Genomic DNA, 20,362 nt, shown 5'->3' with positions numbered 1-20,362 from the left:
TCTTGTTTTTTTTAAATTTTTTATGTTCTTGTTTGTGTTGATTTTTTTATAATATTTATAATATGTTTTTAGTTGCAATTGTGATACTTGTTGATTTTATACAAACAGTAATTTTTTTATTATTGTTATGACTTTACAGCATTTATGAGAGACAGCAGTCACAGCATTAAATAGATATGCTGAAGGAATATCTACTATACTGATGACAAGTAAAATTAATACTATAGTCTTGACTTGAATCCTTGTTCAAGAAGCTCCATCTTCCCTAGCTATCTATTCCTGTTCTTCCTGATGTCAAAGTCATAATCATTGCATTATTATAACATTATATAATTGTTTTTTTAAATAAAATAATTCATTAAACACTTGATAAAAGAATAATATGTAAGATTAATACCTTCTTTTAGCTGGAAACCTCCACTAAATAATGCAATTGACTCCAAGCATAGCTAGCCTAGCTAGGTTAAAACATTGATTGCTTTTCCCAGTTCTGAGATCTGAGCATGCGCGACCACACCCAAATTTTGGAGCACATGCTTCTTTAATTAACAAAATGGCGATGGGAGGTAAGTTGGCCTGATACAGCAGTCATAACGTCACTTTTTCTTATCTTGGAGAATGATTTTAGGGGACATGGATCCGCGCATAGACTGTTGGAGTAGAGTGATGTAAGAATTATACTTCTAGCACGAGTCAAGATTGAGATACAGCTCGCCAACTGAATTGCCAGGACTTTCTTGATGATGAAGATGAAAAAAGGTGGCTGAACAAAACGGCCGGTTCGCCGATTTTTGGCTTTCCTCTTAGACTAGGTTTAGAGCCACGCTAGTGGTACCAATGGAGTCCTCTGGTCAAGATAAGGTCCTCTATAAAGTCTGGTAAGCATAGGAGCTCGTTTTCCCGGTATAGCAAGGCTCCAAAAGTCGTGGCAGCCATTTTGTTTGGGGGTGAATCCTACTTAGTAACGCTACTGCGTTACTAATAGCCTTTGGTTGTTGGCCAAATTTGATCAAAAATGACTAGGAGAAATTTTTTCGTTTTTATAATTTTTTCTGATACATATGCATGTTCTTATGTTATGTATTAACTTTAAGCTGATTCCAATCAAATTTGGATTTTTTATGAATTTTTAAAGTTACTAAAAAGTCAGGCCAACAATCAAAGGCTATTCCGCTATAGCCTTTTAAAATAAGACCAAATTTTTTCAAAAATGGCTAGGAGCGAATTCTTTATTTTTATAATTTTTCTAATTATACATGTACCTTTCTCAGAATTGTATAATTTAAGGAGACAATTTGTTAATGGGTATTTAACTTAACAAATTTTAGCAATTTTTAAAAGTCACTAAAGTCCGCACTAACTCTAATTTCTGATTAAATTACTAATAGTTAAACATTAAATGATCAAAAGCACTAAATAAAATACCACCTAAAGGGTCAGTATGATGAAATCGCTGATATAAGTATACGCTAATAATTGTCTCCTTGAAGTAGTTAAACACAAAAAGTATCACTTTATTCTTTTTATATATTTTTCTTAGGCTCAGTTGCTATAAAAAGCTCATGGTTTGGTAAACCGGACAGGGCAATACATTATAGCTACTCTCTCTGCCATGGAGATGAACTATCATTCTCAAGCTGTTGGAAAGTAACTCATTCTCTTTCTGAAGGAAGAAATATTTATAAAGACAGTCAGTCAGCAGGTGTCATTTGCCTCTCGTTTCCTCCAAGCTCGAGCATAATTTCATCTAACATTGTTTGTACTGTTACTATAAACTATATTAACAGCAGTAGTACTACTACAACCAGAGTTTCTAGTAGCAGGATAAGACCTAGTTCTAGCAGTGTGTTGACTAGTAGGGTATCATCTAGCTGTATAGTCAGTAGCAGCAGTAGCAGTATATTCTCTACCACCATTAACAGTGTATCATCTACTACTACCAGTGTATTATTTGCAGTTTCCAGTGAATTCTTTTATTCTACTGTTAAATCACCTACTAGTAGCAGGATGTCATTTCATAATAGTGTATCAGCTATCATCAACAGTGTTTCATCTTCAAGTGGTGGTGATAGACCCACACACAATCCATCATCTACTAGCTACACTTTCTCGGTGAGTAGCATCATGACTATTAGTAGCAGTGTGCAAACTAGTGCTCAACCAACAGTTGGATCAAATGCACAAAATAATTCACAGGCCTTTGGTTCTATTGGAGTTGTCATTGTTGTCCTTCTTGCTGTTCTTATAATTTTGGTATCTGTTATTGGGTAAGTTGTAGCATACAGTATAATAACTATAATTATTTGTGTTTATTATACAGATGTGCAGTAGTTGCATGGTGTTTGAGGACTAATGTAAAGAAAAAGAGATCAACAAATCGTTCTCTTCCAGTAATGCAAATGCCAAGTGCCCAATATCAGATGATTGCCAATCAATCTACTGATGCTGATCCTAAAGACAGTTCAGATGAGGAATTTCCAGGGACGTCTGAACAAGGAGCTTATGATAAAGAACCAGATGAGAAGGAACCACTGTGTGAATTGTCAGTGTGATTTTTGTATTGGAATTAATATGTTAATAGATGAGTTATAGTTGTCTTTTGTCCTGCTGTTACCTGAGTTTATACTATGTTCTTACTTTTTAAAAAAACTCCTTACTTTATTAGTTATTAGCAAAGTTACGCTTTCGAATTCATTGTTTCCATGATGACCCTCCTCACTTGATGACATATCTTTACGTCTAAACCAAGCAGCAAAGCATTTGTTCAAACAATGATCACACTTCATTAGTTCCAGCAATATTTGATTGCATGGTCCTAAATTTAACACAAACGTGCTGTGTCTGTGGGATTCAGACTAAGTTAATTTAAACTGGCATGTAGACTATAATTTTAAAAAACAGAATTCCAGTGCTAGGAAATACCGGATGCATTTAGTAGCGAGATGCATAGATCTATGATCTATCATACCATGGATAATAATAATGTATACACTCCCACTCATTTCTACCATTTTGGTTAAAATTTTTGGCCAAACAAAAATTCTTGATAAATTTGACAAGATTTTTGACTGACGAAAATTTGGAGCCATAAAGGACTATAAAAAACCAGCCTACCGTCATTGGGGTGGAGCCGTCCACCCAATTATATTAATCACTGTAGACCTCGCTGTAGACCGACCTCGGACTCGACTCCTTTATCTGGCAGCAACCTCCCGGCCGGTCTGAAAGTGCCACTGCCACAGTCAGCCAAATCCAGTATTTATGATTAAACTTTATAGTGAGATCTAAAGTTATCATGGCCAGAAAAGGTATATTAATATTCTGTATGTATGCCGCTAGCTATGATGTTATCCATTTACATTGTTGTAAAATCTAATCTAGATGTCATTTTAACTCTGGTTTTAATGTAAAATAGACTAATTGAGAGATCTCAGCATATGCAATTTTTTATAATTTGTGGCTGCTAAAAGGATGTCAGCAGTCCTTGTTGGCAGTCCTACAGGTTGGTTTTTACCTCCTGTGAAACTTGATAATAATAATAATAATAAAGTAGTCTCATGGGCCGACCCCAACCAGGCCTGCAGGTGTCAGCCCAAGAGGCTAGATAAAGGCAGGTCACTCACACTTTTGATTAAAAATTGACTGTATGCTGGCCTAGCGTTATATTAGCATCATAATTGTAAACCCACCTTAAGATTCATAGTCTTCTGTTTCCCTCCCACATGGTATGCCTCATCACTATTCATTAGCACACAGTTTATACAGATGATAATGAATACCAGTAATACATCTATAGCAAGAGTACATAATTTATGTACTCTTGTAGATAGTCATTATACACTGCCCACCCGCTCAAAAAAAAGAGAAACTATATAAATGTAATTGCTAATTTGAATTTAAGAAAACGAAGCTAAAGCTTGTATCATAGTGAAGCATGTGTCACATGGGATTAGGTCTTGGTGCTTAATTGGCTTGTGGTCAGGCAAAATTTGTATTCACTACATACTAATTAGATCTATGTGTGCATGTGTGTACATACATGTGTGTGAGTATGACATTTCTGGCCACACACAATCACACATTAGTTAGGCAACGGCCAACTGTCTAGTCATATTTATGAACCAGAGAAATATTTTGTGGGCTAACTACTTCATGAAGATTTATATACTGTATGTCAGTGGATAAGATCTTGCAGATTTCATGGGTAATTTTTTACCCACAAAAACTAATACCTTGGAAGTACTCACTAAGCATGCCAAGCACATGTCCTCATGTGTAAAAATGCAAAAAAAAAATTCCCTTTAAATCAAAAAATTAAGAGTTTTTTAAATTACAAAACTGCAGAATTCTATGCCCTCAAAATTTTTCATAAAATAATAACCATTATAACTTCCATTTGTAATACTATTCCTTTACTGGGGTGATATGTACTAAGGTTTCCAAATTCTCATACTACCAACAAAAGGTGACTATTTATACCCAAGTAAAGAAAGCATGCATAAGTGTAATGATCGATTGACTTGCATGCAATACTTGAAATTCTCGCATACAATAAATTTGATTCCAAAGCAAGTTATAATGACATTTTTAATTTCTGTAGGTGAATTCAAGATTATAGCTGAAAATTATCTCCAAAGATGTAAGTTACAGAAATTCTTAATGGTGATTTATCAAGTATAATAAAAGATTGTACGACATGGCTGTTTTTTAAGTCATATGTAAAGGAATATGCAAGTTTGCTACTTTATGAAAATGGCTCCACTGTTCTTGAATTCAGGGCTGATCAAAATGATTATGTAAAATACAGATATGAAATGGAGGTTAGCTATTGACTTTGCTCACACATGCAGTTTATACAATGTATATGTAGTCTTGTGTTGGTGTATATCTCAGAGTCGAAATGGATCATGCAAGAGCAAATTGGCCAACTGACATTAATCCTGAATGCTGCTTTACATTGATAAACCAACGTGAAGACAAAATTTTGTACCTTATTGCTGAAAATTCAAAAATTACACAGTACGTATAAAAAATAAAGATATTAAGTATTTTTCCATTTTTTATTATACATGTAGGAACTGGACTTGGAAATTGTCACAGTACATAAAAGTAAGTTTTATTTGTTGTGAAATATGAGTAATTTGACTTTGCAGGTCCCTCAAAATGCCAGAAAACCATTTAGCGAAGAATTTAGTATGAATTAGCTCTCTTTAATTTTTATTTCATTTGCATATATTATAGGTGTCAACAACTTAATTGATGTGTATAACCTTCTAATTGCTGAGCCATCACTCCTTTCATCTGAACCATCATCTTGGAAATTTTTAGGTAGAAACCTAGGACTTGCTGATAGCACACTGCAGAAAATTGAAGACTTCTATGACACTAAAGAAGATCGCCTCTATAATTGTTTATCAAAGTGGATAAGAAGATGTGATCAAGTCGATGAGAAAGGAGGGCCAACCTGTTATAAGCTTGTAGATGCACTAAGAAAAATAAACAACGAAGAGATTGCAGAAAGAGTTTTTGCAAAATTTAATAATAAAAGTAAGTATTAGCACTTCATTATAAACTTAATTGCCATCATCTTAATTGTTTTTGCAGTCAATGACCCTGTACTATAGTACTTGGTCTTTGACTTGATTTTTGAGCAACTTTAGAAATTCTTAAATCCAATTTTAGTTAGAATACTTCAAACTTCTACACTAGACATAAGTACATGTATGTGTATCAGAAAATTTTATAAAAATAGATAATTCTCTTCTAGTATTTAGCAAAATTTGGTCAACCTGTACTATTTACTCTTGGTACTATCTATTGATTTCATTTTTGAGCAACTTCAAAATTTTGTAAAAAATCAATTTTGGTCGGAATGAGCTCAAACTTTCTACACAACATAAGTACATGTATATGTATCAGAGAATGTAATAAAAGTAGAGAATCATAAAAAATTAATGCTTTACTTAATAGTAATTAAAGCAGTATTAATATCATTCTTTAGATGGCGAAGAAAAAGGCACATCGATTAAAGAAGGTATAATTAATTTTCTGCATGCATATTATAGCAGTAAAATTTAGATCTTTTATCTTTAATATTTTAGATGGTGAAGAAGGGAAAAACTTGCTGACAGAGAAAGGTAATTGAAGTAATGAATTGTACTGCTTTATTGACTGAAACAGGTTCTGTAGAGCCACAGGGTGAGTCTGGTGATGCATGTCTTCCGGCACCAGGTCTAGAGGACACTGCCGTACATCCAGGTCAGTTGGAGGTTGTTAATGATATGTATTATTTTTATGAACTTCTAGAGCAAAAAAGTCAACAATTGCTTGAAGAAACAGAAGAAAGTTTTAAAGGTCAGTTTCTGTAGTTGTTGCTATATATTCATAGTATAATTTTAGATGAAGAGAGTCAAGAAATCAGGCAGAGCCAAACAGAAGATGAGGTTAGCATCATTAGCATGCATATAAAATACTGATTAAAATTGAAACACATGAAAATTAGTGTATGCATAGCTTAAAACAAAATGAGCATTTTGCCCTTCAGTTTACATTGAAAGCATGATTCCGTTCACTTTTTAATTCATATTTTGTCACCCTTTCTTTCCTTATAATTTATTATTATATTATTAACTAATACTGTATGTATCACTGAGTCTATTGAAAAAAATGTTTTTGCATTTATGCATTTATAAACTAGAGGAAAAGGACTTGGACTCTTGCTGGACATGGGGATAAAACATATGAGCAAGCCCTTGCCAACTGTCAAAAAGATACCAAATTAAGGATGCTGATGGAAGCTGTTACTTATAAAATGCAGAATTCAAAAATGAGCTTTCTCGCAGAAATTAAATTTCTTTCCAACACAAAGATGTCTAGTCTTGTCACCATTAATAATGAAACGCCACACACAATGATGTATCATCAGTGCTTTATTGCCAGAGGACGGATATCAGGCTATCCCGGATTTAATGAAAGCATTGCTGCTAACAGCCATAAAAGCTATTCGTTTGAAAAATATTCATCTTTGTCATTAGATGGCTGTGCTGCTATGATTTTGCTCTCTGCAACCACTTGTGAATCTACTAAATGCTATTTTGCAGTTGCTTTCAGGAATTACCTAAAATTTGCAAGTTTATCAAGGAATAAAGCTGCTCTGCTTATTCTTAATGATGCAGAATCGATTGTCCAAATGTCAGATTCACAATGCTTCAGTAAAATCATGAGGAATAAAGATGAAAGTCCTAACTTTGAAGGATGCTACAAAGGTGACATTTATAAACCATCATTCATGCTAGCATCATTGGATCAATCAGAATGTCATGAGTTTCGAAATATTTGTTTTCGAATTGCAATGATTGATGGCACTCGTAGTCAAATAAATTTGACTGTGCTACATCCAGAACCTATTGGCTAAAATGTAGTGTAGGTCTAGGTAACTATAATTATATTGTTTTTAATATTTTACTTTTTAAAATTAATATTATTTTTTTTTGATAATATTTTGTATGGCCTGTAGCACCTAGCTAATCAGTACTGATGTGTTTGTAATTCTTACAATAATAATCATTTTAATTAAAATTTTTAAAATTATTTGCGTGGGTGGAAGGTGGCACATAAAGAAGCATAGCTGTAGACTAGTCAACTGTAGACTACTATACCATAGAAAGCTAACAATGGCAGCAAACCCTTCTTCCTTTGAAAACATTTGCACTAAGGAACTAAGTGAGTTAGTGACTATATCTATAAATATATATCAAGTAGATATATAAAGTTTAAATAAAATAAATTAATTTTTAGGTATTCATGAATATCATTCAGTTTATGATAGAGTGAAGTCTATTTCTGCTAGCTGGAAATCATTTGCAATTTCATTACGTCTACGAATAACTGACATTAATATTATAGAAGCTAGCTCTCATAAAAATGCCATTTCTTGTCTGCAGAAAGTTATTGCATGAGTATTGGCTAAAGAAAGATTATGATTATGAGCACTATAGTATTCCGTGCTGGAAAATGTTGTGTGTGGCTGTTAAAGAAGGAGGAGGTAACCCAGCATTAGCTGATGAAATAGCCCTTGAACACCCTCTATCAGCCACTACTGGAGGAGCTATTTCTTTAGATACAAGAGAAACTACTTATCCTCTATCTATACGTGTGGGTGGTTCTACTGATATCATTCATAATTACCAAGGAATGTCACCTAAGTCAACAGGTGAAAGCTGTATGTGCATGTATATTATACAATGTCATTTTTTTTAAATGTAGGAAGGGAATGTGATGCCAATGTTTCAGAACTAATTGAAGAGATTCATTCTCCATCAAAGAAATTACCTCCTTATAAACAAGCCATATCACCTGCAGAATCATCTAAAACCAGTCAAAGTAAAAAAACATGTAAGAGTAGTGACATGATACACAATTATATCATATCATGTTCATTTGTTACTGTGTATTTTTTATAGTGTATGTCTTTTATCCTCCATCACAACCTCCTAATAAAGGAGAAAATCTTCAAATAACAAATCAGCTACAGAAAATGAGCAATGAATTTACCACTCTCCTCTACAAGACAAGAAAGGCTCTTGATAGGCAGCATCTTCCTGACATCACTGAATACATTGAAGCTCATGTTGTGTCATTACTTAATCCAAATGATCAAACACCTGAAAACAAGGAGCTGGTGAGACAGGAATTTCATCACATTAAAGATACGCAGCAATTGTTCTGCATTCTTGAAAAATATGTGTCCTGGTTCAACTATTCATTTATACTCAAAATCGTTAAAGTTTTTCTTCAAAAGAACAAATCTCTGAATAAAAGTTGGTCTTCCTATGAAAGTAAAATCAAAGAATATTTCATGATGGGTGAAGGTCGAGCCATTCTATGTGTTGATGCTGTTGCATTTGGCCTCTCTGATATTCCTGGAACAAAAGCAATGATAATTAAAGTTGAAAGAGATGATTACACTTTTTATGATCTCGCTGCTATCTATCACCAAATTCCCAATGCTCTCAAAATTCCTAATGCTAGATTTTACTTCAGCTCTGTTATCATGGGGTGCTTAGGACTAAACTATCTCATTCCTAACTACTTATACTTCATATTCTTCCCTTTACATGAAGAGCAACTAAAAAACCTGGCATGTATTGATGGTATCTCTAAGCTGAAGTGTGGAGAATATTCTTATGATATTAATGAGGTTTGTAATCCACTGCTATGGTGTCAGTTTAGGTATTTTTGTATCACCTTTAGGTGTCACAGCAACAAGCACAGCGCAACATTTCTAACGTTGCCATTGGTAAATTCAATATTGTGTAAATATGTCATTACCTTTATATTCATTTTAATTAGATATGTGTGATCCATTATGGCACGAGAATACCAGTACACCATTACATGAAGCAGCTTGGAGAGGATTAAAAGATGAAGTACAATGGCTTCTTAACAAGTTTGGTTACAGCACATATCATTGTGGTCTTCATGGCTGGACTCCATTACACTCTGCATCATACGGTGGACACATTGAGATCCTTCAACTACTCATCCATCAATATGGTATTGATCCTAATACAGGTGATGATAATAGTGTATCTAGTTTACACATGGCATCCTATAAAGGCCACTTATCTATAGTACAATATCTAGTAGACACATGTCACGTTCCTCCTGATCAAACAGACAGTAGCAATAATACTGCATTACTATACTCAGCAATGGGTGGCCATTCTGACCTAGTGGATTCTTCATTGAGAGAAATTACAATACTTCTCAGATAAATTGTGTTAGTGCCTCTTTATCATTGTTAGCATGCCAAAGTGGAGAGTTAGCATTAGTCCAAAAACTTGAAACATTAAACCTCTTCTCACAAGACATGACTATATCAGGTTCTGGTATATTACATTATACTTGTCGTTCTATGAATAATAGAAGTGTTGAGCTTTTTAAGTATCTTTTACATCAATATCAATTATCCATTGATGTAAAGGATCAATATGGTAGGACTCCACTTCATATTACTTCGTGGCATGCTTTATCATCAGTTGTTGAGTATATTGTTAGTATTCAAGGTAATGAAGCATTATTAGTTACTAATAATGATGGCTACTCATGTTTAAACTATGCATGTAATGCAGGTATACACATTACAGCTGGTATTGTGTATAGCAAGCTTTTTGCTCAAAGTGACACATGCCATAAAGAGTGATGCTAAAGAGAAAGCAAGTGATAATGTATGTACTACACTGTGAATAAAAATTGAGGGCTCCTATTCATGACTAGCATTTATACTAATGCATTTGAGTTGATCTGCAATATTTTAAACAGAATTATTATCATAACACCGTACTACCATTGTAACCTTATCACCATTCTATAGTCTACCATATGCCACACACCAAATATACAATATATTTTAATTACTCATACACTATATAATTCCTTATTTAATATCATTCAGTACTTTTATTATTCTTATATGTCATTCTTATACTCATCTGATATTTCAATATTTTCATAGCTGAATATAAAAATCAACGACAAATATTTATGCCAGCTCACAAGCACACAATTAGACAGTGTTACTTGCTAGCTCTGTCAAAGTCTACTATTTAATTATGCACAAAATCATCATGTATATTTCATAATTTATACATACTTATGTAAATAACATAAGTACACAAATACGTGTAATGAAATTAAATATAATTCATAAACACTTTTAATTGAGTTGTAATGTGTTATGACTGGCACTATATACAAAAATTTAATTTTTAATTCAAATTAGCTTAAACTTCTTACATGGCATAAGGGCATCAATATGAATAGCAATTTTGAAATTTGTATAGTTTATGGTCTTAAATTAAAAATAACAATTTTAACCATATGCAAGTATGATCTAACTTTTTCCATGACATAAATCTGTATCATGCATATGAATTTGTTTTGTACATAAACTTGCTTTGTATATGTTTCATTACAATTTAGAAGGAAATGGATCATATGTCTTGTGGTGCTTTTAGCATTAGCATTATTAGAAGCAATTTAACTAAGCTTTAAAAATAAATTTAAAACTTAGTTCTAAAATAAAGAAAAGATGAGTTATATAGCCTTTCTGTTAGTTTCTAATAATCTTGATAATGATTAGATAAGGATTGATTTTAAGTGTGACAACAAATTTGATGAAGACATAATGTGAATTGTATGTCATGCATAAAATAAAGTAGTAATTTGTGAGTCTTTTTGATATTAAACTTCCTTTTGTTATTTGACAATGGCCAGTTACTACTGATATTAATGAACCACCTGTTGTTGTCGTACGTCCTGTTATGAAATATTTACTACTGATGTTGATATACATCAAATTGTTGACATTAATATATGAAATGTAGACTGCACAGCTTTTATCCACACATCCTGCTATATTGATGTCATTATTTTTTGTTTTAATAAAGTAATATGGTGGAGTTTTTAATTTCAAAGAAAATGGGTTGAGGTTACAAAAACTCCCTTTCCCCATATATTATGGAGAAAGGGAATTAAAGGGAGTTTTGTAACCTCAACCCATTTTCTTAGATCAATAATTACTTGTGTAAATTATCATAATCAAGCTATTTTTTATGGTACGTAGCCATAGATGTACAGTATTCTGAGATCTGATCCATGCAGAAGGTGTATATTTACCAAGGCTGTCAGTGTTTGGTAACTGTAGCATAAAAGGTACAAATCTTGTTACATTTCTGTTTATTGTCAATGTCAACTAAAAACATTTTAGTTCCATTAGTAACAATAATTATCTATCATTGAAGCATAACTCTCATGACAAACAATTTTGCTAGCATCTCCCTTTATATAATATATTCCCTTTCCATGTTTTGATTTAATTACTTTAAATGACTTGCTTTAACTCCCTCTCTTAATTTAGGTTATATGCTTTTTGGTAACCTCAATACAGAGCTTATCAGTTAGTGCATAAATACATGTTTGACTAAGCTACTTCTCATTAATATACTCATAATAATTATGTCATTATCACATGTAGATCCTTTCTAACCAAATTTGAACTAAATCTATCACTTTAATGTTACAATAATCTTAATAATTTCATACAACACTTTGATGCCTCAAACCCATGCTCTTTTTATCTACATTCTCCTTGCTCTTGATGTTTTACCTCTCCTCCTACCTCTAATTTTCACCCAAACTAACAAATTTATCTTTAACTTTATTATTACTACTAATTTAATTTTTACTTTTATGCTGGCTGCCTGGGTTGACCACCAGTGCTAAACTTCATTTACTGGTTTGCATTTTATCTTAATCTATTTTTATGTCAGTGCTGGAAAGTTATTAATAAATAAATAAATAAATAATGATAATATTAATAGTATGCAATCTGCTTTCAAATCATTCCAATTGATGTGGATGAGCATGTACAATTATTCTTTTTCCTTTTTAGTTTTTTAATTTCTGTCATCAAAACATCATTTCCCCTCATAAGAACAGGGTTATTTCTATAGCATATATGTAAGAAGTTTTTTGTGTTTACAATCCAAAGTAACATCCTTATTATTAAGCCATTAATATTAATAATATGCCATCAATTTGTTTAAAATCTTTGTTGTCTTATGAGATTATATTATTCATATTTCATATGTGATTCATATTTATGTACATTAAATGATCAAAGTTGACCTTGCCCACGCTTTGCATAGCTATTTGTGTTGTTGATGCATGATTGTTTTTGCTGTTTATATAAGGGCAATTGTTTTTACTGCTTCATGCTATAGCAGAAAAATGTCTTTGCTGACAACGGTTGCCTTCTTATTGAGTGTCAGTGAAGTTATTAGTCAATGTCCACCTTCCTCAGGTAAGACACTGGATGTGTATAATAACAACCATAGGCTTTTAATTTATAGGTATCTACCTGATGCATAATGGAGATTGCTATCCTAATGGATCATATTTTTATGATGATGACATTAGACCAGAACGACTCATATGTACATTACCTAGTGCTACTTTGACTGGTGGAGAATGGGTTACTCCTGATGGTTCATCCATTAATTGCTGTACTGATCCTCTTCGTTGTGATGTTGTATCTGCACCTAATGCTACAATCAGTCTTTACATACCTACAGGACAAGATATATCATCATCTGATGATGGATGGTATAAGTGTTGTTTACCCACTAGTTGTTCAGATCCAAGCACTAACATCATTTTTGCTAATATATTCAGTAAGTATGTTCTAATTCATTAATTGTTACCAGTACAAAACATGCTCTTCATGCAGGATGGGGACAAATTGAAGATACTACAGTTGACCTTCCTTTAGATGTTACAACTCTGCCTCAAACATATACACTACATGCCATTAAAATTGGCCATCAAAACCAACTCAATACAGATCATGCTGATTGGTTCTATGAGTCTAGTGGTACTAGTACTAAACTCTGCAAAGGATATAATGATGAGTACAGTTGTAGTATTGGCAATGGAATGAAAGTAAATTACGGCAATGGGAGATATGATCATACTCTTACTATTACTTGGAATGGAGAGAATATTGCTAGTGGGATATTATATAACAACAGGGATTTTGTATATAGGTTTTATTTAGAAGTTGGTCATGTTACAAGATATCGTTACATTACAGTCAAAGGTAACAATCTATCGCATTCATAACTGTGAATCTTCCATTCACATATAGTTCCAGCAACTGCTCCCTCTTCTCTTACTGTTGTCAACAAGACAGCTACCACTATCACTGTCAGTTGGACTGCACTTGATTCATCTGATGCTGATGGATATGTAGTCAGTCTCACTGACTCAGACACTGTGCAGACAGTACAGGTGGAGGGAAGTAGTAATAATGCAGTCACACTGAATGGACTGAGAGGAGGGACAACTTATAGCATCACAGTCAGAGCCTATCAACAATTACTGGGACCTGCTAGTAGTGCAATCAGTGTCTTCATTCAATGTCAGGAAGAAGGTACAACATATTTTGATTTTAATATAAATTGAAGTATTGTTTTTAGGTATAAATTTAAGATATAATGGAATCTGTTATTCCAATGAATCCTATTTCTGGGATAATAGTGTCAATGAAGCTACTAAAAATGTATCATGTGTGTTACCTGGTACTAGTCTAACTACTGGTCAGTGGGTTAGAGTTGCTGATCCTGATGATCCTGTTGACTGTAACAGTAATAGTGCCAGTGATCCTTTTCGCTGTACTTCTGTCACTTCACCTGATGCTACTCTCAATCTTTATCTTGCTCAGGGACTAGCAGATCAAGAAGGCTGGTACAAGTGTTGTCTACCCACTGATTGTTCAGATCCTGGCTCCAACATAATCTTTGCTAATATATTTAGTAAAAGGAAAATATATAATCAGTAATTATTGATGGAATAATTTTCATTTATATATAGGATATTCAGAGATAGTATCATTTACTGTTGCTGATCTTCCTTCTGATATGACAGTATATCCTCAGGAATACAAACTGAATTGTGTTAAAATTGGATTCTATCTTTATGGTATTAGTATGAGCATTGATAGTATTGCACTGGCTAATTACACTAATTGTGATGATAGATTTAATAATTATTGTTCTGGTACTGTGTTAGTTAGAAGTACCAACACCAGAAGATATACTGTTGCTATCACATGGGATGGAATGACTGTCAGTAATGGATCAATTAGTCAATTGACCACTGGAGATCAAATGTACCATTGTGTACTTGATAATCCTAGTGGTGCTGATAGAACACGTACTCTAACCATAAAAGGTAAATGAAAATGTCTATGAATACACATGCATTAATAATTATATTTATATCTTTTCTTTTTCTTTTAGTTCCAGCAACTGCTCCCTCTTCTCTTACTGAGGTCAACAAGACAGCTACCACTATCACTGTCAGTTGGACTGCACTTAATTCATCTGATGCTGATGGATATGTAGTCAATGTCACTAATGATACAGACACTGTGCAGACAGTACAGGTGGAGGGAAGCAGTAATAATACAATCACACTGAATGGACTAAGAGAGCAAACAACTTATAGCATCACAGTCAAAGCCTATCAACAATTACTGGGACCTGCTAGTAGTGCAATCAGTGTACAGACCTCAGGTATTGGTATTGCTACTGCACCTCTTAATGCACTTGTAACATTGTTGATGTATTTCTAGTTATTAGTTCAATCAATTGGGTACTAGTCTCATCTATTACACAACTCAATAACATTCAATATCGCTTTGATTGTATCACAACTACTACTAATATGATAAATCCTTTAACTGATGTTTACTGGTTAGTAAATGGAGTGATGAAGAGCAACTCAATATATACATCAATTGATGTCCTGACATACAACAACACACTACTGGTATATCCTGATCTACTGGAAGTGTTAGTTAATATTACCTGTATAGCAATGACTGGAGGATTTAACTACAGTCAATCTGTGATATTACATGGTATCGGGTTATACTTTAATCAATAGTAAATGCCTTTGTCTCCTTCATAGCTCCTAGTGGTCCTCCAAATAATGTGAGAGGGTTTATATTGAATGCTACTAGTATCAAAGTGAACTGGACCACTTCATCAGAGACTAATGGATATGTGATTGAGTATACTACTGGAGGTGTAACTAGGAATTTAGTATCTACCAGTGAAGATGAAATTGTACTAACAGATCTCTCACCAATGAGTACCTATACTATCAGTGTGTACTCATATATAGATCTTCCTTCAGTTAATAGTACAGTAACAGTGTTAAGATTTGATGGTGAGTTATTATCATTGAGAGAATGTATAACTGATATCTGTTCTAGTTCCTAGTAAAGTAACTAGTCTCTCATTATCTAATGTCTCAACCACTGGTATTACAGTGAACTGGACTATTCCCAGTAATGACAACTATGTAACATACTACAACATCTCCTATGCTCCATCTTGTCCCCAATTATCATCAGTGAATGAGACAGTCTCTGTTGATCCTCATCAGTCCACTACAACATACAGTTATACATTAATAGGTCTGTACAGTGGTATGAACTATACCATCACAGTGAGAGCTGGTAATGTACTAGGAGCATCAAATTCAAGTGTCATATCATCTAAAACATCATTATCAAGTAAAAATATATTACTGCTAAGTTTGACCATATTTCTTTACTAGTTCCTGTAGGTGCACCCTCATCTCTTCATGTTAATCCAAACACTAATAGGATTATGTGGAATGAGATCAATTGTTCTCAACTCACTGGTAGATTTGTTGAATATAATGTACTCATTGAAAATATATATCTCAATGAGCTGGTGTTTGGTGCAGTATACAACATTAGTGTAGCTGCTGTCAATTCTGTTGGAAGAGGTCCCTTTAGTGATCCCATTGTTGTAGAGATTGGAGGTATCTAATCATAATAATTGTGACATAATTGTGAATGAAACTCTCTATAGCTAATAATATTTGCGATACATCTAATGAAGGTGGTGCTGCTATTGGACTTGCAATTACTGTAGCTTTGTTGATGATTTTATTAGCTATTAGTCTTGTTGTCCATGTCTACTGTTTTATAAGGTATACTATTAATAAATACAAGAAAAATTATATTAATTTATAACTCATTTCTAAAGATTAATGTACCCCACTATTGTTCAAACAAGAACAACTAAATCCACTGCTAAAGATGAAAATAAGTTAGTGTGTTTAATGAACGGATATTATATGATTGTGTATGACAGAATTAATGAAGACATCACAATGAAAGAATGTGAATCATACTGTCTTCATGAAATAAGTAAAGAAGTGGTGTATGAGGAGTGTTTGCCTGCTGATGATCAATTTCCTGAACCTACTACTGAAGCATTATACAACTAATTGATGCATATACAACTACTGTCATTTTGTGAAATGAAATTTTAGTAATTTCTTTAATAAAGTTATTTTTAATATTTGATCATACATTTTATGTAATAATGATAATAACACAGGATTTTTAGGTTTAAAAGAAAATAGCACCATGGATAACAAACATTGTATTGGCGCCATTTGGCGGTTAAATTTAACGACCCGCCCATTTAATTTAACGTTGCTATAGTAACAGGCAGTAACTGAGTAAAGAAACAGGACGGCCACTCGGCCAGTATCAAAGAATTGAGTCAACTCTACTCAAATCCAATCACTCAGAAGTTATTGTGATCAATTCAGTTGAAGCAGGACACTTCTTGCTCCTCAAGTGAGTTCTGTTTTGAAGGTGGGCGATAATTAGAAATATATACATAATATCCCTCCGTAGGATGGCCCATCTAAAAGTGACAGCTCTCGCTTGGGCTCCTAACAACAGCAAACTAGCAGTGTGTACTGTGGATAGGATTGTACTCCTCTTTGATGGGCATGGGGAGAAGAGAGACAAGGTTTCAACAAAGCCTGCCAACCCTGACGTAAGAAAAAGACTTTATTATTTAAATAATAATTTTGGGATGCCTCCACCCATAAAATGGTATTATTTTGTGGGGCCCATTTAACATTTGAAAAAGTGGTACATGTTAATTTCGATGATATATTTTTGTTTATTTATTTGTATGGTTGTATTTAATATTTTCCTTATTGTTATTATTATACAGTTAGGTAAGAAGTGTTATCAGGTTACTGGTCTAGTGTTCTCACCAGACTCCACTAAGATTGTTGTTGGACAGTCTGACAATATCATATTCGTTTATAAGATAGGAGAGCAATGGTAGGTGGGGTAATGTCTTTATTTTATTTACTCCTTTATGAAATGTGAATGTACTACATGTATTATAATGTATGTGTACATGTATGTACTTGTAAAATGCTTTGACTTTAAATGTATTCTATACATGTACATGTACATATTTGTTTATTTTTGATCTATACCAACAGGGGAAATAAGAAAGTCATTTGCAACAAAATCATATTACAAGTACAGTACGTCCTCGATTATCAGAACACTTTTGTGTACTTCTATTGGGAGAGATGTTCGGATAGCTGAAATAGTCTGAATAAGTGAAATGCAGCGCAGAATACAGTAGGCCGACCTATCCTGTACTTTTTTGAAGAATAAATGTGCATGACTTTCCTTTCTCTAACTCGCAAACCATCTCAGGCTTCTCTTTAATGGCCTTCCTCTTGGTTAAGCTCTGTGAAGCTCCTTGCTGCAGTAGCCATTTTAACCGGTTATTAATAATTTAACTAGTCTGAGCATGCGCATTAGAGACAGCCATGCATTTGGATAAACGAGGGTTCGGATAAAAGAGGTACGGATAATCGAGGACGTACTGTAAGACCCTTTATCCTATGTACACATGTACATATACAAGTACCCTTTTTTCTGAATTCTAAATTTTTAATACCATACATTTTCTCTTTTTAATCTTCCTCTTATTATCCATTCCCCCCCTCTCTCTTTGTCCCTCTCTCTCCCCCCCCTCTCTCTACCACAGAGTGCTGTCACTACCCTTATATGGCCTGTACAGCAGCCAACCTTTATATTTGGTTTAGCTGATGGCAAAGTGAAGCTTGGTAATGTAAAGGGGAGCAAGTCACAGACCATTTATTCATCAGAATCTTATGTGGTATCACTTACTTCAAGGTTTGACTATTTATGCATATTTGCAGCATATACAATAAATATACATGTAGTGTCAACTGAAAAAACGTGATGTTTCATGTAACATGATGAAATACATGTATACATGCATATTTTAATTTTTGTTCTTTTACTGTATAGCAGGAAATTTTGGACGGAATTAAATTTGGCGAATTTGGCGTTTTGATAGCCATTTGCCAAAATTAAATCCACCATTTTGAGCCATTATACGCATGCTCAATGGCACGTGGCCACCAATTCGCCAAATTAAAATCCGCCAAATTAAAACCTGCCAATCACCAAAATTTAGCAATTCGCCAACTTTTAGTCCCTCCAAAATTTCACGCTATACGGTACATAAAAATGAAAACATGCATAAAACATGTCTGAAAACTTGTTACATGTACATCTATGTTTGAAGGTTGAATATAGGCATGTACATGTAGGCATGCATGTAGCATAATCATACATAATGTTATCTATTTTTTGTTTAATTTCAGTCCTTCAGGTCAAGGTATATTGTGTGATCATGCTGATGGTACTATAGTGAGATACACTTTTGATAATGACAGTGAACTGAGCAAAGTACTTGTTATTTATGTAGAATAACCTGTGCATGATTATTGACAAAATATTGTTCAATACATGTACATGCACTGTTGTACATGAGTACGTGTACGTGTGGATTATAGCCTCAATGCTTTTAATTGTATACTGTATATTAATTATGGTAATGTACTTGTAGTTGTATTAAAATGTATTTTATTGGTAGGGTCCAGTTTGTAAGCACAGTTGTTCTCCCTATGCTCTCTCCTGGTCATTGACTAGTATTGTTGCTGCTGGATGTGATAGGAGAATTATGGTATACAACCACTCTGGTGAGATTATATTAATTATACACATGTACATTTATGTATCTTCTTAATAGGTTTTATATCGGGAGTTGTGCTATTAATATTACCAAGCGCTAGCGCTTGGTATGTAGGGTTGAGTTGGACGAGCGCGCCCCCAAAATGGCTGCCATCCCAGAAGCATTGAGCCTGTGTAAATCTTCAGGAATTTTTTATAGCTTATCTGACAGTCAAGATTTCCTTTGTAATTTTATTGAAACAGGTTAGTCTTATAAAAAGTAGCTAAAAACTTCCACAAGATAGTTTTACGGCAATGAATGCATGCATGCCTGCATGCACCAAATGTTCAGGTTTCTCCTTCTTCTTCTTCTTCTTCTTCTTCCACAGTTAAGGAAGAACTAGTCCTACAGTTTTTATCCTAGAAAGATAATTTTTGCACCATTCTGTTGCGCTTAAGGGACGCTAGTGCAGTGTGGTTTGGCATTTAGATTCTCCAAAATGATTTCTCGTCGTTATTTTCAAGTACACAGTTGATTCACCAAGTGGTTGGACGCCATTTTGATGCAGCCAACTGCGCATGCTCAGTAACATTATAATGGCTAGCTGGAGCTGGAAGAGCCTTTTACAATTACTGACGGTACTTACTGACTGATTTGTGATGAGATTAAGATGATGTGCGTACCTAAAGACACGACTATCTACTGACACCACTCGCTTCAAGTGAGAGAAATTATTCTAAATAAACATCAATAATTTTATTCTTTAGTTACTATGACTACACTGACTTCTGTGTTTATGATTTATGTATGTACTTCATTTTACTTAATCTCTTCTAGTAAAGGTAAGTATATAGAGTAAATTGTTGGTTTTATGCTGAGTAAAGCATTCT

General features: G+C 33.7%; 5 protein-coding genes and 1 long non-coding RNA gene across 9 annotated transcripts in view; all 6 read left to right on the top strand.

Moving 5' to 3' along the window:
• The window catches only part of LOC105313459 (scavenger receptor cysteine-rich type 1 protein M130-like), a 31,495-nt gene that overhangs the window by 5,437 nt on the left and 5,696 nt on the right, over window positions 1-20,362 (top strand). For 2 of the 3 annotated variants that reach the window (XR_002185562.1, XM_019998905.1), the window contains exon 9: window positions 1,541-2,068. Coding sequence is in view for 2 of the 3 variants with exons in the window: in XM_019998905.1 (XP_019854464.1) it covers window positions 1,541-2,068 (528 nt within the window). In the remaining variant the exon portion in view is untranslated. Of the gene's footprint in view, window positions 1-1,540; window positions 2,268-2,320; window positions 2,722-20,362 lie in introns of those variants that run through there. The other variant, XM_011406909.2, reaches the window with a different exon arrangement.
• On the top strand, window positions 3,168-7,578 carry LOC109583519 (uncharacterized). 2 transcript variants are annotated; one of them, XM_019998907.1, is made up of 13 exons: window positions 3,168-3,308; window positions 4,601-4,639; window positions 4,687-4,820; window positions 4,871-5,019; window positions 5,076-5,109; window positions 5,154-5,193; window positions 5,242-5,547; window positions 6,002-6,034; window positions 6,102-6,137; window positions 6,190-6,258; window positions 6,307-6,354; window positions 6,400-6,443; window positions 6,698-7,578. In XM_019998907.1, exons 1-13 carry the CDS (start codon window positions 3,296-3,298, stop codon window positions 7,412-7,414), a joined length of 1,662 nt encoding a protein of 553 aa, XP_019854466.1. In that variant the 5' UTR covers window positions 3,168-3,295; the 3' UTR covers window positions 7,415-7,578. The 2 variants fall into 2 exon arrangements, with proteins under 2 accessions (XP_019854466.1, XP_019854465.1); XM_019998906.1 differs by having other exon boundaries at window positions 6,181-6,258.
• On the top strand, window positions 7,801-9,984 carry LOC109583520 (uncharacterized). Its single transcript, XM_019998908.1, has 5 exons — window positions 7,801-8,212; window positions 8,266-8,394; window positions 8,463-9,199; window positions 9,253-9,298; window positions 9,352-9,984. The coding sequence occupies exons 1-5, from the start codon at window positions 7,924-7,926 to the stop codon at window positions 9,774-9,776; spliced, it is 1,626 nt and encodes a 541-aa protein (XP_019854467.1). The 5' UTR covers window positions 7,801-7,923; the 3' UTR covers window positions 9,777-9,984.
• Window positions 15,097-15,558, top strand: LOC109583522 (uncharacterized). The gene is made up of 3 exons (XR_002185563.1): window positions 15,097-15,137; window positions 15,197-15,484; window positions 15,535-15,558. It is a non-coding gene; the product is annotated as an uncharacterized LOC109583522 (long non-coding RNA).
• LOC109583521 (uncharacterized) lies at window positions 16,037-16,907 on the top strand. Its single transcript, XM_019998909.1, has 5 exons — window positions 16,037-16,144; window positions 16,189-16,419; window positions 16,470-16,590; window positions 16,647-16,709; window positions 16,755-16,907. The coding sequence occupies exons 1-5, from the start codon at window positions 16,060-16,062 to the stop codon at window positions 16,888-16,890; spliced, it is 636 nt and encodes a 211-aa protein (XP_019854468.1). The 5' UTR covers window positions 16,037-16,059; the 3' UTR covers window positions 16,891-16,907.
• The window catches only part of LOC100638476 (intraflagellar transport protein 172 homolog), an 8,060-nt gene continuing 4,821 nt past the window's right edge, over window positions 17,124-20,362 (top strand). Inside the window, exons 1-7 of the mRNA XM_011406907.2 lie at window positions 17,124-17,248; window positions 17,309-17,453; window positions 17,637-17,749; window positions 17,917-17,956; window positions 18,477-18,625; window positions 19,123-19,207; window positions 19,395-19,500. Of these exons, the coding sequence (XP_011405209.1) occupies window positions 17,310-17,453; window positions 17,637-17,749; window positions 17,917-17,956; window positions 18,477-18,625; window positions 19,123-19,207; window positions 19,395-19,500 (637 nt within the window). The 5' untranslated portion in view covers window positions 17,124-17,248; window position 17,309. The remainder of the gene's footprint in view (window positions 17,249-17,308; window positions 17,454-17,636; window positions 17,750-17,916; window positions 17,957-18,476; window positions 18,626-19,122; window positions 19,208-19,394; window positions 19,501-20,362) is intronic.

The sequence above is a fragment of the Amphimedon queenslandica genome, unplaced genomic scaffold (assembly GCF_000090795.2).
Source record: "Amphimedon queenslandica unplaced genomic scaffold, v1.1 AMPQUscaffold_13301, whole genome shotgun sequence".
Lineage (NCBI taxonomy): Eukaryota > Metazoa > Porifera > Demospongiae > Haplosclerida > Niphatidae > Amphimedon > Amphimedon queenslandica.
This window is presented reverse-complemented; position numbering and strand designations above follow the sequence as displayed.